Here is a 26,435-nt window from a genome sequence, read left to right as displayed (position 1 = left end):
GGCGTTGAGCTTAGATGAAGATTGGAGGCTAGATCTTGCCTTCCTCTCGGCCTAGATCTGCCTCAAACCCCTTGATTTATCCTTGAGAATTTGAAAGATTCACCTGCACAAATGAATGAAAGAATTCCAAAACCCCAAATTTATACAAAAATTCCAAAACCCAAAAAACCCCAAGTGCTACAAAATTAAAACAAGGGCTAGAAGTAATTTTACAAATATTTACAAAATAAAATTTTCAACTCTCATTAGCATGTTACATATTGTTAGCCCAGGATCATATAATTTGTTTTAGGGGTTTTTAAAATAATTGCGTGGATGAATAATTTCGGAAAATAGACCAACCAAACTCTCCTTCAAAATAATTCACCACAATGAAAACTTAGAGCCCAAACAAGGTCGGCTTTTCCCCGTAGTCTGTGAACTTGGAGCACAATGGCTAGCGTACCTATATATCTCTATAAATTCTCAAGATAAACTGTTAATTGATATAATGAATCAAATCACCTAAGATAACTCGTACCATTAGAATGTTATTCTCACCGACAAATGAAATAACATAAAAAAAAAAAAATATTCAGCACATATAGGATAAACACATAGCTAACACATACAATATAATAGTAGTTTGGAGAACGCCATGAATTGAACCCCAGAGTCTTTCTATTATGAGAAAAATGTTTCCAACAGAGCAAAAACTCAGTACATGTGTTACAAAATTACCTCATCCAAAGATGGGAAATAGAAGCTCAATAGCTTCCTTATATTGGGAAAAGCCCCTCCAAGTGGAAAATAATGGCTAGTTGGCTTGATTCTCGTCAAATTATTTTCATTTGTTGAAAATAACTTGATCTTCTTTTAATCTCCATCGTCGAATTTTTGTTTTTGAAGAAAAATTCAAATTTCTCTTAGAAACCATTTTTTATTAATCCAACCAAACTCTCCTTCAAAATAATTCACCACAATGAAAACTTAGAGCCCAAACAAGGTCGGCTCGTCCCCGCAGTCTGTGAACTTGGAGCACAAGGGCTAGCATACCTATAAATCTCTATAAATTTCAAGATAAACTGTTAATTCATATAATGAATCAAATCACCTAAGATAACTCGTACCAATAGAATGTTCTTATCACCGACAAATGAAATAACAGTAAAAAAATATTCAGCACAATATAGGATAAACACATAGCCAACACATACCACAAATCAACATTTGAAGAATGCTATGAACTGAACCCCAAAGTCTTTCTATTATGAGAAAAATGTTTCCAGCAGAGCAGCAACTCAGTACATGTGTTACAAAATTACCTCATCCAAAGATGGGAAATAGAAGCTCAATAGCTTCCTTATATAGAGAAAACCCCTCCAAGTGGAAAATAATGGCTAGTTGGCTTGATCCCCCGTCAAATTAATCTCGTCTATCGAAAAATAACTTGATCTTCTTTTTAATCTCCATCGTCGAATTTTTATTTTTGAAGAAAAAATCGAATTTCTCTTAAAAACTATTTTTTATTAATCCAAAAATTAATATTTTGGATTAATTTCCTCAAAAAATTGACTTTGACTTAACCACTGAGATCCAAGGGCTCAAATTTTCTTAAGATATCAATTTTTCCCTTGGTGGAGGACCTCCAAAAATTAACTTCTTTTTGACTCACGAATTTTTTATTATTTTCCTCTTGGAGAGAAATTAATTTCTCTATAATTATTTTTTGACTCAAAATTAATTAATTTTTTGGCTTAGGACCTTTTATTTAATTTAGAAGAAAAATTAATTAATTGACTATAGAGGAGATTATTAATTTTTTCCACCATTAAATATTTTAGCCATGGTTTCTGATTGCGAGAGACCATTCACCAAAATATTTTTACATCAAAATAATTACAAATTCAACCCTTGAAAGGGGAAAACACCTTTAGACATAGGCCCTCGATAATTTAACCAATTCTGCGACACAATATGATCTAGTATGAAACCAAGTGTGCTTATAATAAAATAATGTAGCCATGGTTTCTGAATTCGGGGGACCATGCATTAAAATTATTCCTAAACACACTTTTACATCAGACTCAACAAACACTAGGACTCACCTAAGGCCTTGTCAACAAATTCCACCTAGCGTTGGGGTTTAAGGTGGAAGAAAAAATTTGTCGATTAGGTGTGTTTTGCTAGCAGATTTGCCTCTCGAAAGTTTCATGGTTCACTAAAGGAGACCGACAGTAGACCTTTAATCCATGGCCTACAGGAAAATGACGACTGCCTTCTTCTCCCAGACACAAGAAGTTTCCAAGGCTAATAATGGTGGCAAAGCTTGGGAGACATGCGCCTGCCTCCCATGCCACAAATGACCTTGCAAAAAATCCTTACTGCGCAAACCCTAAACATGCACCTTGTTCCCGCCATCGCTTGAGCTTCAAACTAATGCTCAACTTCAAAGTAGACTTATCAATAACATTTCTAGGGTTTCAAACTAACACATTAGTGTACTTTTAGAAATTGCAATTTTTAAAGGATCGCAAGTCTTGAAGACTTTAGACATTGAAGCATTTAGGGTTTGTAAACCCTAGCAAAGATTTGAATTACAAACCCTAGGAACAAATACCTACCTAATCGTTTCCGCTGTAAGTACTAAGAAGTCCTAGCTCTTGAGAATGACAGAAATGACATCATTCTCATGTGAGGACAAGATTAGTATAAAGTCCAATATTAAGAGAGAGTTGACTTTCCACAAAAAGATAAGTACTCTACATCTCTTTCATTACTACTATTGCTATTGTCTTTGTACTTTGCGTATTTATTTGTTCTTTCATAGTCTTCTAATAAAGCTTGTAGGTCAATAATTGCCTAAGCATTGAGAAATGATGAAAGAATGTAGCAAAAGCACAAAGATTTTCCTAGAGGACGTAAATAAAGAAGGAGAAAGCAGTTTGAAGGATGCATTAAAGAAGTCAACACTTAGCATTAGATAGCAGCATGAAAAGCAAGACTTGAGAAGGTTCTCCCAATAAAAGAGAAGAAGTTCACTTACCTCAATTGGAAGGAGGGAGCTATACCACTGATGGTCGATTCTGCTTAGAAGTCGGTATGATTTCTTGATAGAGCATGAAATAGGATTATGTTGCACTGTGAAGGAAGAGAACATTGAAGTTTGTATAGTTAACTGTGAAGCAGTTTGGCTCTGTAAAATGTTCGATGGACTAGTTGATGACAACTTCGATTTGATTGGTTAAAAGCTATATGAAGATTGTTAGAGGACCAGGAAGATCGAAGCACATTATGATTTGTGACATGATGCAGAATGGAGCTGTGAAGCTAGAACAAGATCTCCACAAAAACATAGGTAGCTGTTGTAAGGGAAGTATGTGTACTTTAAACACAAGCTTGGGCGTGAAGTTATCTCTTCCTTGTTTGAGATGGAGTGAGGATCTCCTCCTTGATTGAGAGGGAGTGAGGATGGACACTATGTTCTCCATGTGTCATGTACTATGGCCAGGACTAACTGCCATAAGTCTATTGCATGAACATTGGTAGGGAGAGTGGTGGATTGGATAAGCATTAGAGACAAGCATTGTTGAGTCATGTATTGTGGTTGATTAGGATTAATATCCTAAGTTGCATACATGGACTTGGTAAAGAATCATCTGGAGGACAAAATTTTCCTTGGGATTAGGAAATGGTACTATGAGCTCATACCTTTGGAACACCTAGGGGTATGTGCCTTGAGAGGCGTGGTGTCCAAATTAATGCCTCCCAACATTGTGCTCTGACCTAGTGGAGAGATAGAGCGTACTTGTCAAGGCCTTAGTAGTTTGACAATGCTGGTTATGATGATGCTATCATCATTGATGCGTATCAATTCAAATTCTTTCTTATATGAATATTTCAACTTGAGAATATCTTGTCGAGTCATTATGAATACCTCCCTAGTTAAGAGGAAGTGTTGAAGTTGTAGCTAGAGTTGTTCTTCATAATGTAAATTTATCATTGATTTTGTATTCATATTTATTATATTTTTGGTTAAACCATGTTCTTCATGCTTATAGAGTGAAAAGGAGTAAAAAAGAATTTATTTTGAGTGAAAGGAAAATGTATTTGAGTCATGTTCCATTTGGACACTTGTAAGGAAGTGAAATTTGAATTTTATGTCGTGTCGTAAGCCCACAAGATCTTCAAGTTGGCCTTCCTTGGAACAAGTTGGCCTAGTCCTCCAAGAGACACCTATTCGACCTTCTGGACAATTATATATAAGAGGGCAGTTTGAACTACTTGGGAGATCATTCAATTATTAAACAAAAAGTATTTTTCTGAACTAGGGAGGGGAAGAAGAAGCCTAATCAAAGGAGAAAGAGAAGCGAAATAAAACTAAAAGAATATTCTTTTGGTTGACCAAATTTTCTATGGAGAGGCCAAAATTTCTGAGACACTACAGGCTGAATTTTGGCCCTCTCTATTGCAGGTCCGAGTTTTAGATTGTTGACCAAAAGTAGAGCAGTTTGACTTGCATTGACTCTGATTATTGGAGGAGACTTAGAGGAAGGTTTGACTTGGAATCTCTGTGGCAGACTTGGTCCCGGTCTTGGATATCTTATTTTGATTTGATTTTATAAGAGAAGGATTGTTGGGTTTTCCCCCTTGTGGGGTTTTGCCCTAGCTTGGAGTTTTTTTTGAAAGACTGAACATTTGTATAATTTCTTAATGAAGAACACATAAGAAGTAATAAGAAGAGATTTGACATTCACAAGTAATTATCAAGAAGAGGAAGCAAGTATTAAACTCTATGCACTTGATTTCTCAACATGATAGTGGTAGGGAACATGAGCATTTGATAGCGGAGGGGTGTGATGGTGGTGGGAAACAAGAGCCGATGATAGCAAATGACACATGAGGGTAAGAACAACCGACACACAGTGGAGAAAAATACTCAAGATCAATGGCAACAACGACGTTCTAAAACGAAACAGTGTTGCTCGATCAAGATCACAAGTCCACTGACCACACAACATAGGCAGGGACAATGGAACAGGGTGCAGGGAAAACAAAACACGACTTTGATACCACTGTAACATGCAAAGACATATGTAACATGCAGAGACATATGCAAGCTATAATTGTAAATAGATATTATTAATAAATTTTTGGATCAATGATGTTACAATGAGAGACCGTCGTTATAAATACAAGGCGGGGCGCATTTTCATAAGAAGAGACATGTCTTTTTTTTTGTAAGTCAGATGTGTCCTCCCAGTGCACGTGCTTAGCAGCTCGGTGAGGTTTGAACACAGGCCGCCTTAGCAACGAAACCCTTTCTCAATCGGTTGTGCTACTGGGACTCGACAAGAGACGTATCTTTTTAATAAGACACACCTTTACATTAATTCATTATTATTTAATATTATGTTTGTTACAGATTTGATGTTGGAACTTAGGCATTTTTATTTTGGTGAGGCCACTATGTAATAGTTTAGACGTTTTCTGGTATTTTACTTGGAGTAATTAGTAGATCTAAATACCATTAGATAATATTTTATTATAAGGGAGCTGAGCTGAATTCTGTATAAGTATTTGCTATTCCATTGTTGATCATGGTTGTATTAATTAAGCGCGCCTTTTTTGAGCCCAATTGAATATCTTATGAATGTGAACGTGATTGTTAGGGTTCCTATATAGGTATGGCTTCCATTTTCTTCCACATTGATGAATATCTATTGTTGGAAATTATGTCAATATTTCTGCTGCAACAAGGGATCGATAATAGGGAAGCAATGTCATTGGAGAAGAACTTTGGATTAGAGATTTTTGATTCAACTTTCTTGCTGTTTTTATTTTTAAGTTAACTTATTATGTGATGGTTAACTTGAAGTAAGATTACCCTTTATGCATTAGGAATGTCCATTAGTAGAGTGCCTTTGTAAGGGTCTACTGAACCTTCATTTCCAGCAATGTTATTTTTCATTCATAGATGAGATTTTTGATGTTTTAATAGCTCTTCTCAGCATCCCCATTCATTTAATTTTCAACCCTCTTGGTTTCCTTTATTGGCACCATTTACCCAAGTTGGATTGGCACCAGTTTTGGTCCTCCATCACCGTATTTTCCTATGTTGCGATCTTCGTTTTACTAAAGCTAGCTCTTCATATCACCTGGAGCCTCCATTGTCTAGCTTTAGTGACCCTATTCTGGGGAAATCCCCCTTGTGCCAGAGGAGAGTTGGCCTAAAGTGAGAGAAGGGATTGTTGTAGTGACAATGGATACCACCTCCTAGTTCCCTTGAGGTTGTAGTTGTGCTTTGGGATTTATAATTTGATTTCCACTTTGGGCAGTGATAAGACAGACAGATCTAGTAATTTAGCATATTGACAATTTAAAAAAAACATACTTTGCTATAGAATGTTAGGGTGGTAGCCTACTTTGGCATTTTGAAAATACTTTCGATAGATATGTAGAACATTCCTGTATTTTAGTACCAAGTGTATAACTGTACCATGAGATAGTTTAAAGGGACTGAGATAGTGTATAACTGTATCTGTCATGTTTGAGGCCATAAAATAAAATTTTGGGAATGACATTTCAGCAAAAAGTGAACTTTGTAGGCCAAATTTGCACTAGAAACAACTCAAGTGAAGTTCATTTGTATAAACTTTTCTCATTATATTCATACTATAAGAATACGTTTAGCAAATGTAAATTAGTAATTCCTTGGCTATTGTTAGATTATATTGAATTAATATCTAATATATTACCGGTGTACATACTCTACTTTTTGCTTTATGATTAAAATTTAGCTATTATGTTACATGTTATAGAAAAAGAATCATGTTATAAAGGCAAACGAAGACAACACACGTAAGCTGTTGGAGGGATAGATTATTGAAGTCTTGTCGTGTTATGTGATTGCATATCTCAGATGGAAAATCAATTAGAAGTAATTTTATAGGTTTTTCCTGTAGCCTCTTAATATATATATATATATATATATATATATTGTCTTCTTCATTTAAATAATTATAGTTCTTTAATTATTCAAATCTTTGTTTGAGCTATAGGTCCCTTTCATGCTTTCAAAGTTGCTAGCTCCAGGAGTTGGGGTTTCAGTTCCTGCGGGACAATTGCTAAAGAGCCTAACACTAATGCTTCTGGTGCCGTTACTCCTAGGAAAGGTTTGTTTTTCTTTTTCTCATCTTGTATAAATCATTTAATATTGGGAAGCATTTTGTATATTTATTAGGAATTCATGACCATTTTTTTCCACAGAAAAAGTGTAATTTTATTAGTTTTAACAAAATTACAATTTGTAGATGTATATTGGAATACATTCGTCTGAAAGATCTTAAAAGATCATGTTAACATATGGCTTATAGCCTTACATCATCTGTCAAAGATATGAGCATATAGCTGTGCTAAAATAGTACTATCATAAGCAAGAGTACATATCAAAAATAAAAGTTCTAACATCAGCGTAGCATAAACATGTCACTGTTTATATAAAAAATACATAAGTTTAATATGAGTCCATATAGCCGCAATAAAATAGATAATGTCGAGAGGTTGGCCTCTCTCTAAAGTATCATCTGTGCATCCATAAAAGGCCGGTGATAGAACCCAAACAACATTCCATTCTGGAACTCTTGTATCAGAACTGTGCCCCTATCTAGTCCCGGCCCCTCCTTGGAGGGTAAGTCTGCCATAATATTGTGTTCCATGTGAACATGAGTAAAAGTTTACATGAGTGTTGAAAAGTGTAACTAGGTTCGGTCTTCATAATGACGTGTAATTGTGATTGATGCAAAGAAGAAAAATAAAATTATTATTGTGTTGCTTGTCTCATGGGTTTCATGGGCAAGGAATTTTATTTGTAGGTAAGGCTCCCATTGTGAGCCCTTAGGATTGGTCATAAAGTCAAATTGAGTCAATGTCATTTATGAAGAACCTTCTTGGGCATGTTACATATTTGTATGAATCATTAAAATAATAAAAAGGCCCTCCAAGAGCAAGCTAAAGTACCTCCTACAAGTCGGCTTCAAGAAGGAATAATGAAACCACTCCAAGGACCTGTTGGCTCACCCACAGTTCAGGTCGACTTTTTTGATGGGCAAACCACTATAAATAGGGCAGCTCGGCTTCATTTCAGAGAGAATTTCGGTCAAGAAGAAGTCTGCAATAGAAAGTGTGAGAATCACCCAGAAAGGAGTCTCATAGCCAGCGAGAAGAAGGAAAGAAGAGCGAAGGTGTTTTGAGTCTGTTTTAGGGCTGTTCTTCTGTCACACGTGCGAAAAAGAGAGGGATCATCTGCTGCAGGAAAGGCTGAGAAGATTACTGTCATCTAAGGTAATCGAATTGGGAGAAGGACAAGTCAAAGGGAAGCTGAATTAAGCAAGGAGGAGTCTCTATTCTAGGCGAAGGAGTCAAAGGCACTACATAAAAAGTGACACTTACCAAGCACTGCAACTAATGCTTCTGAAATAGGCCGAGAAATTGCTGTAAATCGAAATCTGAAGTGTAGCCAAGAAGTAGAGAGAACTTCAACACTTTGACTATCATTGACTCAAGGAAGAGAAGGAAGCTTTTTGTCTTGGTGTTGTGGTGGCAAATAGGTCAAGGGTCTTGGTCTTGATATTTGTCAATAGTCTCTAGAAGAAGAAGAATTTGTTCCGGTTTTCCTCTCAAGTGGGAGAGGTTTTGGCCCTGGATGATAGCCTATATTTTGTGTCTCTTGTCTCTTTGTTGTTTATGCATTGGTAGTTGTTTGATGAAGAAGCACACTATAATAATGTAATGAAAGAGAAGATCCTAATCTAAAGAAGTAAAAAACATTCATAAGTAGTTATCAACAAAAGAGAAATCGCCCAATTGCTATGCCCTATATTTCTCAACATGGTATTAGAGCTAAGGTAACAAAGTCAAGCAAGGGCATCTTATCAAGGGACACTCGATCAAATCTTGAGAAAGACATCGAAGCAAATTTAAGAAGATCATGTTAAAGTCAAGATCAACAAAGAAATATCAAAACCCTAGATCGAAGAAGAAGTCTACACCAACAAAGTCTTGGGATCCTCAAGTCATCATCAAAAGACCTCTTAGGCCCTACTCAAGTTAAAGCAATCTACAAATCCAAGCAACTTGAAATGTATTCATCCAAGAGAAGCACTTTGAGGTCAGAGATCACATTGTTATCTTGAAGAAAAAAACCCTAGTTCAACCAAAGAAGCATTCTTTGGATCAACACTTAATCTTTAAGTGGAAAGTATCTTAAAAGACTACTCATCCAAAGGAAGCTACATCAAAAAGCATTGTCATCATCAAAAAGGCAAGCTCCCTTTTTTAATTGAAAGAAGGATTTCATGTGGAAGAAGATCATCCAAGAAGCATTAAGACATCTTCATCGATCATCATCAACAAAGGAATCAAGTTGAAGATTTTATCTTCACTTGTCAAGTAAGTACCGTTTCTTCTATAATCTAATCTAGTAAAATGACTTCATTTTGCAAGGAGATCTATAAGCTGGTTGGGTCATCGAACTTCCTTGCATGGAAAAGGAGGATAGACATAGTCCTTGAAGAAAATGAAGTTATTGATCATGTAAATGGAAAAGTGTCCAAACCATCTGAAGATCAAGCACTATCTGAATACATGGAAAGGGATCTACAAGCTTAAGAGATTCTTATGGAGTCTGTCAAAGATCCCCTTATTCCCGATATAGCAAAGCTGGAGACATCAAAAGAGATATATGATAAGTTGGTAGAACTATTCTTTGAAAGTGCAATAAGAAAGAACATATCACTTAGATTTGATCTATACAAATTGAATGTATCAAAGGAAGAAGGGATATCTTCATGTCTCTCAAAAACATCTCAAATAAGATCTCAGCTGCAAGTTATGGAGAAATGATATCTGATAAAGAAATGGTCTCCATTATTCTAAATAAATTAATCGATGAACAAGGTAACGTTGTATCAAATGCCCGTAAGGAGAAGAAACTATCCCATTCAACAACTTGTGGTTCCTATGCAAGATAGAAGAAGACAGGTTGAAGACAAAAAGTGATGAAGGACCAAGTAAAAAGGGTCAAACATTTACTAAAAGGAAAGGGAAGTTCAAGAAGCATAGTTCTCAAGAAAATATGGCTAAAATGCTATGAATGTCAAGAATATGGGAATTATACGAAAGATTGTCCTAAGATTAAGAAGGACAATAACAAAAGAGAAGAGAAGAAGCCCATCTCACCAAGAAAGTGGAGGAAGCTGAAAAGAAGATGTCCAAGAAAGAGGAAGTAAGAGCTATTTACTATCACTAAGATAGTCTTCCTCATCTAGTTCTTTTCAAGTTCTTGTTTTAAGTTCTTCTGTTGCAAGATATAGCCGCTAAGAAAAATGATGGGATGCATCATGGCATCATAGAAGCATTGAATGCAAGAGCTCGTGACATCACCATAGAGAAGCATGTAACCCTATGGTTGAAATTGAAGACTATGGCAGTCACCTTTGGAAGGATATAGCTCTTGGTAACCTCATTAGAAGCATAAGTGACACTTATGGAAATGAAAAAGTCATCCAGGACAAAGCTCATGATACATCAATCAAAACGAAACATCTGCTGTATAGGGTTACTCAACATCCTCAAGATTCTTTGATGGAATCTTCATCGGAAGATTCACTGATCTAGAGGGGAAGCAAGTGTTTCATCAAGAATTCCAACTTGTGGAATTCATGGGATGATGGTATGATATCTAAGGAGGTGAAGCAGATTAAGGGATTGAAGTTCTTTCAATCGAAAGGAAGCTGCTGAAAGAAAGTCCAAGATGACCTAAAAGAAAATGAGGTCTGTATGCTTGTATTCAATATTTTAGAGTCACATCATATGGTTGCAGGTATCATGAAGAAATGCTCTATCTCAAGAGCATGATCAAAAGAAAGGATCACCTCCTTTGAAAGGATGTAGGATGGCATGGGTCACACATTCACTAGATGAAATCAACATAATATGTCCTCATATGTAATATGTGGTGGTTGACAATAATTGGAGGAACTCTGATTGGAAGTTACTAGGAATGAAATGTGTGAGGAAAGGAAGGAAGAGATCGTGGAATATGCAACCATGGTAAAGGAAATCAACATCCAAGGACTAGAAGATTTGACTAGGATATCTCCATGAAAGATACGAAGACTATGATGAAGTCTGAAAAAGAAATAGGCCCTTGACAGTATATATCTTTTGGAGATGTGTAAATGCATATGCAGGAGGTTGATGCAAACTGTTGAAATTTCTAAGTATTACCCCTTAGAAATTTTATCTGTATTCTCTGGTTTATTTCTCTTACTTGTTAATTATGAACAAGTTATTTAAACATGTAAATATTGAAATAAACACAATACAGTCTCAACCATCTACAGATTGACAACTAAAAGAAATAGCAAACACACAAGTGACACCGTTATTTCTGGACAACTCGTCCCCGGAAAAAACCCAACTTTGGAAAACCGGTGCAACAATTATGAGGGTTATTTTGTTATGCAGTCTATCTGAGTACACCTAGGTGCCAAACTGGCTCACCTGGCAGAGAAAATAATCCGACAGTAATACCTCTCTATTCAGAAGCAGATATTCAGAAAATCTGCCCCACGAAACCCTTTCCAGCTCAACTAAAGCATTGCATCAACCCTCCTGTGTTGATTTGGGGTAGCATCGGATGTGCTCTAGCCACAAAATTTGGTGGAGAGGTTGGGGCACATGAGATCTCCAATACCCAGAAAGGGTTTGGGAAGATTCTAAACAATTTAGGAGATATTAAAATAATTAATATTTTTAATGGAGTCCCTAAGTCTAAACTTAGGGAAATTAAAATATTAATGTGGATTAATATAAAACTGTGTTAGAATGGTCCAAAAGACATGGATCAAGCCAGATCTAATCTTATCCGTTGATTAGGGACTTAATCTCGGCCGTTGATATGTCAACGAGAAAAGTATAAGAGGAGGCTTGAGGGTCACTTGGAGAGTACACCAGATGATTAGTCATTCTATTCTCTAGAGCGGGGTTTGCTAAGAGAGATAGAATCAGTGATCAAAGTTGCAGCTGAGGGGCAGTGAGTACAGAGACATAGAGAGGTAGAAATAGTGCCCGGAGATCAGCGCAGGGGCCAGAGAGAGTGACTGTTGAGAGATTAAATTGGCGAATTAAACCTCTTAATATTAATTGTCAATTCGGGTTCGTAAGCACGAGTTGCCTTGCGCTTTCTTTGTTTAGTGCTTGATTAGAGTTTTAACAATTCCTTATAATAATTAGCGGGGGAATAAACACACGAATGCTTTCAAACTTAAAAGAAATCAAACATCTCGTTGATATGAGCAGAACCAACAATCAAATTTAATCTAAAGACTTCAAAAATCTTTGCGACCTTAACCTAAGATTGAAATTCAAACTTAACAAGCTATTGAATTCTTTACCACTGATTTTAAGTGAATACCTAGTCACACCAGACTTAATCAATCAAAAACACTAGAGTTCTGGTTTTAATTCTTACAGTCCACACTCAAAAAGGAATAAAGATTCACTATTTGTGATAGCACTTCCAATTCTAGCTTAAACAAGCAATCTGTACTTAATTGACTTGTTTCCTACCAATGGTTTTGAAGTTAATTATTGATCTGAACACTCTGTTTCAGTCTTTGATTCTCCAACTTAATTCTGTGTTCTTAATCAACTACATACAGGCCCGAATTAATCAGAGTGATGAAAATGACTTCCAACATTAAGTCTACTCAATACATGGCAATCCAACAAACAATTCTGAGAAACTGTACTTTAAATCACCCTACAATCACACCAATCCTCAATTATAAGTAACCCTATTTAAAATCAAGGCGCTGCTGTTGACATTCAATCAGGCATCTAAATTATGAGAAATATAATCAAGCACGAAACAAGGGAAATAAATAATCCAAACGAAACTGATGAAATCAACTATCACTCGAGACAGGGGAATCAATAATCCAACAAAACTAATGAAATTGCTTTACCAACTAATCACACTAAACACCCTTTTGCATTCTGAGTTTGATTCACACACTTATCAATCAAGAAATCTATCTGCGAGACTTAACTGTAACAAATCATTCAAACCGATATTCTGAAGCAGTGTTCTGTTTTTATATACATTTATGCAGACAACCTAACATCAATCCAATCAACTAAAAATCAAACCAAGTTTATGCCAATCACAATGTTCAAACAATTGATAAGTATTTCCTTATGTTGCATCACCTGTAAAACAATCCAACAAAGAGTCAACCGATCCAGCTATTAGAGGAAACGAAGAAACGATTTGGGAATGAACTGATCTCACTCTAAACTAACTCGAATCCCATTCATCCTTGATCTCGGAATAGGTTATTTGGTTTAAGTATTTAAAAGTGATTTTGGCATTGTCAAATGGTTAAGCAAACTATTCTCAATCATTAAATGACCATGTAGTTCATGCACATCTGTGTCAATTGCAAATCAATGCAATGGCGAGGTTTATGAGCAGAGTATGACTTTGTCCCGAGAGTAAAAATGAGAATCACCCCAGAGATTTTGGTTTTGGATTGTTTAAACAAAGGGCTGTAAGAACATCAACACAGTAGCATATTATAATCAAACGAAACTAAGATAATTCTTCATGCAACAAACCAAACTGATAATAAATCGCAGAGAATGCAGAACTGACTATAACTAACACACAGATTTATTGCTAAGCAATGTACAAAACTAACCCAGATGGGTAGGCCCGACCATACCTAGGAGCTGACTAACTTACAGTAAGGGAGAGATTTCGATCACGATCAACTTGTCATCACCAAAAAATCACCAAACGTTTAATTCGAATTCAAGGCAGAACCATTGTAAACATTTTGATTAAAAATAAGTCATGCAATACACAGTAACCACTTCACCGTTTGTTCGCTAGCTTTAACATATTACAACCTTTTATAGGCGTTTAATTAACTTCAAACAACTAAACTAAAGATGGTAAATAGTAACAACCCAACTAATCTACTCCTTCAGATTGGATGGTTTGAACCACTGGTCCAAATTGGTTCAACAACCTCCAATTGATTCTAATCTTAGTGTTTGCTCCTGTCAGAGAAGATAATCACGAATCCTTGGTGTAGCTGGAATTGAATGCGTTCAAGTATGGCTAGAGGCAGTCTTTCCATCTAGAAACATGCGGCCGCTTATCTCCTGTGCTGTTAGGTACCGAACTCAAGATAGCTCTTGAGTACGAAAGTGGGGATCCATGGTTCACTGCCTGCTTCTTCCTGTTGTCATCCTGCACATCTGCTGGAAGGTTTACACTTCGATCATAATAATTAGTTAGTTTAGGGATTAGCTACTCATATCTACTTAATTTCACCAATAAATAGCAAAATGTAATCATAAAAGCCTTTACCTCAAAATGGAGATTAGGACAGTGATTAGGATAGTAGAATAACAAGTAGGTTCAGGAGTGCTAAAAAGGTCTAAATAGGGATGGAAAACGGTAGTGATGGGAACAAAACGGGGGATCAATAGTGACACAGTAGCAGCCAGGGCTCACACAGGGCCACGCAGAGGTAGCCAGGAGCTGCGCAATGCTTCAGAGAGGCCAGCGTTGCTGATGCAGAGGGCTAGAAGGCTGATGTAGGGCCTCCTGAGGTTGATGCAGGCCCAGTCAGGGTGACACAGGGCCAGTGCTGGGCAGAGAGAGGCTGACACAGTCCAGAAAGGCAGGCGCTGGGGTTTCTGGGGGCAGATTGGAGATGAGGAGCTACCAGAGTGTTTATCCGAGGTTTCAACAAGGACATTTGTCTCAGACTGAGAGGTACTACTGCCAAGGAAATTCTCTATAGGGTAAGCCGGATTTGGCACCCAGATTGTACTCTGAAATTGCTTAATAAGAAAACCCTCATATAGCTGCACTGGTTTTCTTGCATTGGGTTTTCCGCGGACATTGGTCCAAAAAAAATAGTGTCATTGTGTGTGCTTGTTTCTGTTTCCTTCAATTGATGATCTGCAATATGTTGAGCATGCACTAGTGTTTATTTTCAGTATTTACATTGTAAATAACTTGTTAAGTAACGGAACAAGTAGGTAGGAATAAATTAGTAAAGTGCATGGAGGGTTTCTAACTAGTAGACTTATAAACTTCAACATCTTGGCCTCTGTGTCAGCGTGAAAACCCCCTGCGTCAACTCTTTGAGGCTCTGCGTAGCCTCTCTGGCTCCCTGCGTCACTCCAGCAGCCTCTGCGTGGATGACGTAGGCCCTCCTGGCCTCTGTGCTGTCTCTGCTAGCCTCTGCGTGGGTACGTCTGGCTTCTGCGTCTGCCTCTCTGCCTCTGCGCTGGTCTTTCGGCATTATCTCTGCCTCTCTGCCTCTGCGCTGGTCTTTCGGCATTATCTCTGCCTCTCTGTCTCGTACTCATTGCCCCTCGTTGCAAACTGATCACTGATTCGACTTTTCTTAGCAAACCCCGCTCTAGAAAATCGAATGACTAATCACTCTAGTGTGTTCTCCAACTGACCCTCAAGCCTCTTCTTATACTTTTCCTATTGGTCCTTCAACGACCGAGATTACATCTCTAATCAACGACGAAGATTATATTTGGCTTGATCCATGTCATTTAGAACCTTCTAACCCAATTTTATATTAGTACCCATTAGTATTTTATTTTTCCCAAGTTTAGACTTAGGAACTCCATTAAAAATATTAATTATTTTAATTTCTCCTTGACCGGGTAGAATCTGCCCAAACCATTTCTGGGTCTTGGAGATCTCATGTGCTTTAGCCTCTCCACCAATTTTCATGGCTAGAGCACATCCGATGCTACCCCAAATCAACACAAACTACGAGAAGTCATGATGAAAGACCTTCTCAAAGGCAATTTTGATTTAAGTGTTCATTTCTTATTTTTGAACAAATATCTAGATGGGATTATGCAGGGCTACCCAGGGAAGAGCTATGGATGTCTTCCATCACTGTTGACCATGTGGCAGGGAGGAAGTTCCTTCAGGAAACATGGCATGAAGAAGGCAACATGGAATAAAGGCCGGCCAGATATGGACTGATGGATCACTTTCCGATGAAAGGAATGATGACATGATTGACTCATGGATAAAAGTGATGGATGGTCTGTGCCCTATGAAGGAATCCCACAAGATGTAGACTCTATGACAAAGAATAAATTCATGACATCAAAGGAAAGAGTTCTACAAGCAGTTGGTTGTTCCATGATCTCCATTTAAGAGGGAGCTTGGGTATATTCCTCCATTGGAATGGGTATGTCCACCCTAAGTTGTGGGAGGGATAGACACATCATTCTTGTCTTCACTTGAGAAGACAAAATGGAGGTATGGGTAAACATCTGGCATCGATGTTCTTTGAGGATGAGTTAGGGCATCCAAGATAAGAGTAGTTGTAGAGGACTGATAGTCCTTTAGGAATGGGAATCCAAGATAAGAATAGTCTTTGTGGAACACACCCTGAGGACTCGGGTGGGGTATGTTCCGAGAGAGACAATGATGAGGGTGTCTATACATCATTGGTCTCGCCAGCATTGAGCTCAGACCTTGTGGAGAGATAGAGCTGTTAGTTAAGGCCTTTCTATGTGACAATGCTGGTTGATATGATGCTAAACAAATGGCTTACCAATCCGACTCTTCTTATGAGAATTCTTCATATGGAGAATGACCAAGTACCATTATGAATACCTCCCTAGTTAAGAGGGAGTATTGAAAATTGTAACTAGGTTCGGTCTTCATAATGACGTGTAATTGTGATTTTATGTAATTGATGCAAAGAAGGAAAACAAAATTATTATTGTAATGCTTGTCTCATGGGTTTCATGAGCAAGGAATTTTATTTTTAGGTAAGGCTACCATTGTGAGCCCTTAGGATTGGTCATAAATTCAAATTGAGTTAATTTCATGTATGAAGAACCCTTCTTGCGCATGTTACATATTTGTATGAGTCATTAAAAGAATAAAAAGGCTCTCCAAGACCAAGCTAAAGCACTTCCTACGAGTCGGCTTCAAGAAGGAATAATAAAACCTCTCCAAAGACATGTTGGCTCACCCACAGTTCAGGTTCGCTTATTTGATGGGCAAACCACTATAAATAGGGCAGCTCAGCTTCATTTTAGAGATAGAAATTCGGTCAAGAAGAAGTCTGCAATAGAAAGTGAGAGAATCACCCAGAAAGGAGTCTGATAGCCATCGAGAAGAAGGAAAGAAGAGCGAAGGTGTTTTGGGTCTGTTTTAGGGTTGTTCTTCTGTCACACATGCGAAGAAGAGAGGGATCATGTGCTGCAAGAAAGGCCGAGAAGATTACAGTCATCCAAGGTAATTGAATTGGGAGAAGGACAAGTCAAAGGGAAGCCGAATTAAGAAAGGAGTTTCTATTCTAGGCGAAGGAGTCAAAGGCACTACATAGAAAGTGACACTTACCAAGCACTGCAACTAGGTCTTCTGAAATAGGCTGAGAAATTGCAGTAAACCGAAATCTAAAGTGTAGCCAAGAAGTAGAGATAAATTCAGTAGTTTGACTATCGTTGACTCAAGGAAGAGAAGGAAGCTTTGTGTCTTGGTCTTGGAGTGGCAAATAGGTCAAGGGTCTTGGTCTTGGTATTCGTCAATTGAAGTCTCTATAAGAAGAAGAATTTGTTCGGGTTTTCCTCTCATGTGGGAGAGGTTTTGGCCCTGGATGATAACCTATATTCTGTGTCTCTTGTCTCTTTGTTGTTTATACATTAGTAGTTGTTTGATGAAGAAGAACACTATAATAATCTAATGAAAGAGAAGATCTGTAACAACCCATTAATAAAATTTTGACCTTAAACTTTATAAATATATATCTATGTATTAAATTTTATAAAGTATGTGGTTAGACCTTATAATATAAATTTATAAATTATATTAATTAACTTTATATCATATATAATTTAAAATGTTATGAAATATACTTTATATCATATATAATTTAAATGTTATGAAATTATATTACTTAACTTTATACCATATATAATTTAAAGGTTATAAAGTATACCACATAAAACCTTATAGCATTATAGTGAAAACATTATAAAAAGTATCAGTTATAAAAATGTTATAACATACACAAGAAATGTTATGATCGTAAATATCAACGACCCTAAAAAGAATCTATATATGTATACCAGTTCATTAATAAAGTGGGTGGAACCAGCTAAATATTTATTACTGAGCGCCAAGGACAGTAAGAAAGATCGGAGAGCCATCAATGCGTGGGAGGCGGTGGCTGCAAGTGGGAGGGCGGCCACCGCCAGGCCAGTGAATAAATAGCGGAGGCCTGAACCTGAAGTGGGGGGGGAAAAACCAGAGAAGTATAGATTGAGCAGGAAACCAGGAGAAGGGACTTATCAGTAGAAGAGCTTTAAGTGATCTGAGTTCTGGGCATGGAGGGACAGAGAGCCTCTGTGGAGAGCTTTCTGGATTGAGCAACCAGGTTGCTCTGTCTGGTCGGGTGGTATTGGCCATCTCAAAATTGGGTCAAAACAGCCACGGTATCACCAGCAGCGGGATCGCCAGTTTAGTAGCAGAATCGGAAATCAGCTTGCAGTTCAGGTAGGTGCAGATTACAGTTTTAGGCATTATTGTTTTCAAATTTTATGAGTATTGTATGTTTGCTGTAATTCGAAACAAGGGCACTACAAGATCCTAATCTAAAAAAGTAAAAAGTATCCACAAGCAATTATCAACAAAAGAGAAATCACCTAATTGCTATGCCCTAGATTTCTCAACAATGAGCAATAACCACTGATAATCATGACTACTATACTTGTTTATGAGATAAGGAATGCATGACTACTATTAAGAAAATTACAATAATAAATAGGTCTTACTAGCTCCATGCCAATTGCAATTGATGTTTATAACTATTTCAAAATTTCATATATCTAGTAGTTTATAGATTGAAATTCATTGCATGCCAAATTTGGACATGACAGCCCTTGATTTATTGTATCTATGGTGGATTTCCTTCCTTTATGCTATAATATAAGATGGATTCTTCTATTTTTTCATCTCTTTAAATTATCAAGGTTGTTTTTTGTGTGCAATCATGTGAGCAATGCTTCTATTGTTACTCTCATGCCTTTGTTTCCAATTTCTGGCACTCAAGGTGCATAGTCTATTTCATTTACTTCTGTCTTTGATGCTGGAACTTAATTAAGGAGATAATCCCAATTTCTGCATTTTAATTTATAATTTTTACTATGTTCTTCAATGTCATTGGGCACATTTAGGGCGGATTTGTGTGATAAATTATTTCTGATGTTATAGACAAATCCTTTATGTAGAAAAAACAACATAAAGCACCTTAGGGATATCTCTTTGTGGCTGGAAAAGCACAAATCTAAATGGAGAGGCATCTATCAAGTGACATGGCTAAATTGCTTATAGTTGTAACTCTGATATGTTTGCATTTAGGTGCAGATTTGTTTGGTAACACTGCTCTGCCATGAATTTTGAAAGGCTTATTTGGTGAAACTATGCCTTTGGGTCTGTTACCCACCACCAATGGGTGACCCCTATAGGATAATTTTTCTCCTTGCATGGTCCAACTCCTCGACACCATATATCTCACTCCCCTCCGCTCATTACAAGCCCCTTTCCACATTTCCCCATCTGGGTCCACATTTTACCATTGGGTCCACAAGGTGTTATCCTTCTCCCTCCGCTTGCCCACACCTTGGGTCGGGCCTGGAAAGATGCCCCAGAAGTTGATGTATCTAAAAAGAAAGATAAAAGCATAATATGGCCACATAAAATAGGAAATATACCACAAAATGCAAAACACTGTTGGGAAAATAAAATTTAGCACGTAGGCAAAAGCCAAACATGAGATCCACCCCTTATCATTATGGCCATCACCTTGGTTCCTAGGGCTGCTATGAGTGCCCCTTGCATCATGAAGGAACCCATGAATGTCCCAACCCATGTTGGGTGATGAACTGCCCAACCTTAAGGGGATAATCACTGCTATATCTTATGCATCATGCTCTCATCCCCTTGAGCCCCGAGTGTTATCACTCAAAAATTTTCCTTAGAAGTTTTGGAAGAAGGGAAGGCTTCGAGGTAACCACAAACCAACTTTTAAGCATAGGCTCTAGCCAACCTATGGGTCAGAGAGGGCTCTCTCTATATAATTTAGCTATGTTTGCTTAGATATTAGGCTAGTTCTAGAGTCTAGGGGGGTTTTTGATTTGTATGAAGATCTGGTGGTGGAATCGTTAAAACAGGCTGATAGGTTGATGCCTTTAGGCCATTGGGCAATGGAGTCAAAGAAGGGGTAGCAAAGCTGGAGTTAAATCACTAAAGGGAATGTTCAAGGGGCAAGATAGCAGAGTGAAGTACAAATCCTTAGACTAAATGGTGAAATGAGTCTTAACGGGGGTGAGAGGGCAATCAAGAATCCTCAGACCAAGGCTAAGATGGGTGAACAACAGTGAATCATGAGTAAAGGGCGATTAAGAATCCTTTACTATAGACCAGAGGAGAAAATATGGAAGCTAAGGAGCAGTTAAGAATTCCCTAGCTAAGATAGTTTAAGAGAAAACATTAAGAATGTATAACAATAAGACAGAGTGCAGTTAAGCAAATTTTGAAATAATATTCAAGTTAAACATTCAGACTTCTGAAACATTTAAGATTATGAAACAACTTTAAGGGAGATAAAACAACACAAGAAAATTACTCATTTGTACTCCGCTTTACACATGAATCCCTTGAAATATCTTATCTTTATTCATCAATCCAGCATGCTGGCCCAGTCAGTGATACAAAAGCTTTTACAGTCTTTGAACAAAATTCTATTGAAAGTATAAGAATCCACCCAAAATACTTCAAATGAAGAAGTATTTATACAAATTCTAAACTGAAATATCTTGAAAAATTATCAAGATTGGTTTTACAAATATCTCAAACTGTTTTACATTAATAAAACTCAAATAAAGGACACTCAAAACTAATGAATCTATTTGGCACTATATTTATGGATTTATGGTGATAAAAGAAGAGAAATTCGAATTTGATAGCAACTCTTAATTGATGATGAGGCATCCAAGTCACTAACTGCATCCTTTCTTTGTGCATTCTGCCCCAACAATTTTGCAAAATTAGGGTCCATTGATACCTTTGTATATCTCAATCCGAGATAGATATGTAAAAAGTGAAAGAGGTTATTGTAGATAAGTATGTTTTTGAGATAAACCTCTCTCAGTTTCCCAAAATTCAGCTCCAGTTGTTCACAATATTCTCTGCAAAAAGATGTCAAAAACAGGACTTTGCACAGTCCGAAAAATAGGCTATGAAGACATGCACTTATCTCACTTTTGGTAATACCTGTGTAAAAAGTGAGATAGGTTTTTGTAGATTAGCCTTTTAGGAACACAAACCTCCTCCAGTTTCTCAAAATTCATCTTGGATTGGCCGAACTAGTTTCTGAAAAACTATGACTTAAACAGGAAATTTCTGAAGAATGTACCATTTTTGCTCTGATTTCATCTTTTAACCTTAAATTTCTTTTAACTGTTTTTCACTTTTACTTTGGATAAACTTCATTGTTGCTGGTGAAAGTGTTTTCATCTCTGTTTAACCCTTACTGCCTCCATGTTTACTTTTACTGTTTACTTTTATCGCTCTGTTTTTTCATCTATCTTCACTTTGACATGAATCTGTATGCTTTGTAACTGTCTTCCCTGCTGTTTGTCTTCATGCTAGCTGCTTTACTTGACTTGGTCTTCAATCTGATACTCTTTAACCCTGATACACTTTGACTATTCTTTACTGTGTCCTTTTACCTTCACTATATATTTTAGGTTTTTATTGTCTATTTCAACAATGAATCATTTAATTTTGTGTTTCCTCTGCTTGTCTTTTAACTGTATGTTTTATTTTCCATCTCTGTTTGAATAGATTTGATAACAATCTCGGAGTAAACAGGTCTTATGACTAGTATTAAGACTGTTTATCCAAGGCTGCAGTCTTTTGATCGTCTGTAAAATAAAACAAACTGTTAGGAAAACGTTGGGTTGACAGGGAGGGTCATTAATGGCTCTATCGAGCTTTATAGGTCTATGGAGTGAGTCCAAAGTGCTTTCGGGAGGTAAACCCTACTTGAATTGGTTAGCAGAGGCTTTAGGTGGCACAAGAAGGGTTACACAGGGTTTTACTGCACGAACAGGTGAAAACGAGCAAAACTGGGGTTTTCATCTTTAAACAGGTAAACGTTTGATTTTTTTTGAATTTTGGCGCAAAGTGAATAGTAGAGGGTTTTGTCATTTAGTGGGCGGGCGGTAAATGGTTTCTATTGCACTGCTTTTGGGGGCTCGGTGGTATTCGGGAGGGGCCTCCCGATTCCACTCATTGGCTGACACGTAGCATCGGGGGTTCGTGGACAAACCACTTTATCGGGCGGGTATCATTCGGCGGATGGGTTGGCCCGATATGGATAAGGGCTGTCGAATGTGGAGGGAAGCGATCGCATGGTGATCAGGCGGGGAAACTACACGGAGGCTAGTGGGGGGCCCGACGGGTGCTTAAGTGTAGCGGTATAGGGGTTAATGATGGATTATGGTGGGATTAATGACTGAAAGCGGGATTTTAATATTTTTTGAGGGATAAGGGGTAGCACTATAGTTTATAACTAAACTAATGGGTGAGGTTATTTTACATAGAGGAGTTAAATATATACGGGATAGTGGGTTTTCATCGGGATTTAATATAATAAATTAGTAATTAATATGAAAAGATGAGCGGAAAAGGGAAAAATCAATAAGCAAATGCTCTTTTTGTGAACTTGATGTTTTTCACATATTAACATTTAATACTTAGGGTAATGTGTTTTTGTGGGTTTTTTGAGAAAAAAGGGTTTTTCATGGGGGTGATTACTTTCCCTAGGCAAATAGTGTTTTATCCTTAGGAAAAGGGGTTTTACTAGGGAAATGAGGGGGGATGAAGGGAGATGAATTTATGAGGGGGAATCTAGTACTTGTTGTCCCTAAGTCATTGAGCCGAGGGTCTGGTCCCTCCAAAAGTCAGAGAAATGATCTGAGCCTCTTTGACTTAAAGGTTTTTGAGCACTTTGAACTTTATTATGGGAAATTAGTCAAGTAAAAGGTGAAATGAATGGGGGAAGTTAATTAATTGACTTTGAAATCCATTTGCCTGCTTGATTGTTCATTCTTATCTGGAACTTTCATGACGAGAATGATAAATATGCTTTTGTTTAATCAATCATCATACTCCTGCAACCTTTCTTCTATTTGTCCATCTACTCATCCTACCATTTTTACTTCACTTTATTAGGGTGCATTTGAGCTAGCAAACACTTATTAAATATTTTTCTTTTTCTTTACAATGGTAAACTAACTAAATCTAACCTTATTACATCCAAGAACTCAGATTAAACACTTGAGCTCCTTTTATTTACTCTACCTATCTAATTATCTGCCAAGGTTACACTGTTTGGCTTGATTTTTATTCTCTATCTATAGACATGAAATTGAAAACATGAATAGCCAAGTTTAAACATTTTGACTATCATGGATTGTGGCAATATAAGCTACACGTAATCATTATTATGCATAAAAGTAAATAGGAGTGGCATTTTGGCTTGCTCACTTTCATGGTCTTTTTCTTTTCTTGGGGTTCATATTTTTTCATATTTTTGACCTTTTTGTTCTTTTTTGTCCTTTGATTATTCTTTTAGGGCATACCATTTTTACATTTTTAAAATTTTTGAATATGGAAAACATTTGCAAAAGCAAAGGTATGTACAATATTACAAGGTTTAATCTCAGTCATTCAAAATTATGACTCCTATTGGTATAGGAACCTAACACCGAGCAGTAAAATGAAGAAAAAATAATAAAAGACAAAATACAAATGAAGAAGGGTGGAAAAACGAAGGTTGGCATAACTCAAGTACTACAGTTGCTCCATCCTTACATTCATACACCCTGTTGGAAATACTGAGAGGGGGGTGAATAAGTGTTTCTTAGCAATTAGCACTATATTAATCTTTTTTCAGAGCATTAGTTAATCTTCAACAATATTATTATTATTCAGTATCAAAGATCAAAAGTAGTAAACAACACCATACAACAATGCACAAGATAGAGATAGTAGACAGAGATTTTTAGGTGGAAAACCCCCTCTGGGTCAAAAACCACCGAACGCTTCTTAATATTTGTCTTCTTCCTTAAAAAAAATAATTACATCAAGTTTTCAGCTCCTTTATAACTCTGACAATTTCGTTATAAAATTTGATCTCATTCATCTCTTCATCTTCTTCTCCAAAAACTTCCTTCCTATTATCATTTTCTTTGTTAATGATAATATAATTTGAAATCATTTCAATAGTTGAAACTTCCTTTGAATCCTTTGAATGCTTGGCTGCTTTCCTTTTTTATTTTCCCATCTCTTCACTCTGAGATCTGCCTTCTAATTGTTAAGCTGGTAGTGAAAGAACTTGCTCTGATACCTATCATAGTATGAGTTCCCTCTATCACATGTTTCCACCCTATACAGTCTTATAGTTAAGCTATTGTTTATGTTGTCTTCACACTGGAACAGGTATATATATATTTCTTCACTACTTTTGAGCAATAGATATTTGAATTTTAACTCTGTTTCTAACCACAGGTCTGTATGTGAATAGAGATAAGGCCGTAGAGAATGGTGAACAAAGTCAATCATTGGATTAGTGCATATTGATACTTAAAGTTGTTCAACGATACAATGAGATTGCCACCACTGTCTTATGGGGAGAATCAATGTCATATATTGAGAAGGGAACATATGTTATTGTTGACATGTGAAATTCTTACTATAGGGTTACATTCACTGTTAAGGTCACTTCTAGATTCAAGGGTCAGAACTAGTGATATATAATGAAACCCATAATGAGATGAAACTTTGCTACTTCATTCAAACTTGAACATTCTAATTTTTCTAGATTACAAACCTTTTAGATCAATAGAATTTAATACGCCTTTTGTTCATAATAGTAGTCACTTGTCTCTGAAATTAAGTCAAAGAGAACCGCAAGGTTTAGGACCTTAGGCTAGGTTTGAATCTTCAAAAAGGTTGTTTTAGTTATGCTGGAAAGTGATGACTTCAAGCTCGAAGTGTTATGTTCAAGAGAGGTTTGAAAAGGTTCAGAATGAGTTCTTAAAGATTGTGGCTAGGTCTTCTACAAAACTACAGATGAGTAGATCGTAGTTGTAGAGATTAATTTCCTTCAAAGATTGATCCAAAGAGACCTCGCTTCTGTATAGAATCCTCACTAATCTGGGCCGAGAACAAAGATGTTCAGAGCCCTATAATTGAATCCCTCGACACCAAGCCAAAACAAATAAAATATGAGTCCCAGATATATGTGCTTCAGGCAAATGTTAAATGAATTTTTGAGTTAATCAAGAGCAGAAAGAACCCTTCCCACTAGTTTGATAAGACATTTTCTCTACAGGAGCCGAGGTAATTTAAAGCACTTACCTTTCAAATTTGCATACGTTGGAGGTACATTGAGTGCTCTTCAAAGAATTGTAGAAGAAGTCCCAAAACAAAATTTAAAAGAAAAGCCTTCGTTGTCTTCCTCAGAAGGTTCGAAAAGAAAATGAAAGGTAGTTTATCTAAATGATAGTTGTTTTGATCACGTGTTTGGAGGAGAAGTCTAAGGCTCTTTTTATATAGTGTGGAGGGGCTTCTTAAGAGAGTCGTTCGAGGAAACTTAGGAAGGTTAGGCACCTTTGACACTTTGAATTTTCTCAATAAACATAATTTCTTGGTTACCTTAAGCCCTAAGGAAAAGATCACCGCCCTTATGGTTAAGAATTAGACCTTAAGTACCTGAGAAATATATCGTATACTAATAATGCCCTTTTCACAAGGTTATGGCTCCATAAGACATGATAGATAACCCTTATGCTCGACATTTAATGACCAACAACCAATGAAAGTATGCCATGTCACTACCCCTTGGGGTTTTAGCCCATAAATTTTGATCATCAACTTCGAACTTGAATATCTCTCAAACCAAGAGGCCTCTCGGGGTGTGCCACATACCATCAGAAACATCTTGACGAGGAGAATCCATTGACGAGGATCTACAAGGAAAACTCAATGATTTGGTACGTCTCAATCCCTGAACAAGTTCGAGGTACATCCTTAGTCCAGGGAAACCACCCTAGGACTAGGGTTTTCAGCCATCTGACAGTGGAGCTTCTAGCTTGATGTAATCCAGATAAATATAGGAGTGTTCATTCACTCTTTGACATCAATGACTAGTGTTTAGTCAAAGTTAAACCCCAGGGTTGACATCAATGACAACACCATCCGACAATCTCTCTCTTTGTCATTGATGGCAACACACATAATCCTTCTACGA

The 26,435-nt window shown here is 37.0% G+C and overlaps 1 protein-coding gene across 5 annotated transcripts in view; it reads left to right on the top strand.

The window, feature by feature from the left end:
• Positions 1-26,435, top strand: part of LOC149219613 (Sodium Bile acid symporter family) — a 524,785-nt gene that overhangs the window by 114,134 nt on the left and 384,216 nt on the right. For all 5 annotated transcript variants that reach the window (XR_016249246.1, XM_089384430.1, XM_089384427.1 and 2 more), the window contains one exon: positions 7,041-7,154. Coding sequence is in view for 4 of the 5 variants with exons in the window: in XM_089384430.1 (XP_089240556.1) it covers positions 7,041-7,154 (114 nt within the window). In the remaining variant the exon portion in view is untranslated. The remainder of the gene's footprint in view (positions 1-7,040; positions 7,155-26,435) is intronic.

This window comes from Pinus tabuliformis, chromosome Q (genome assembly GCF_031772625.1).
Source record: "Pinus tabuliformis cultivar Carrire ecotype Pingquan chromosome Q, CPIR1, whole genome shotgun sequence".
NCBI classification, from domain to species: domain Eukaryota; kingdom Viridiplantae; phylum Streptophyta; class Pinopsida; order Pinales; family Pinaceae; genus Pinus; species Pinus tabuliformis.
Note: the sequence above shows the minus strand (reverse complement) of the source record. Positions and strands in the feature narration are given on the sequence as shown.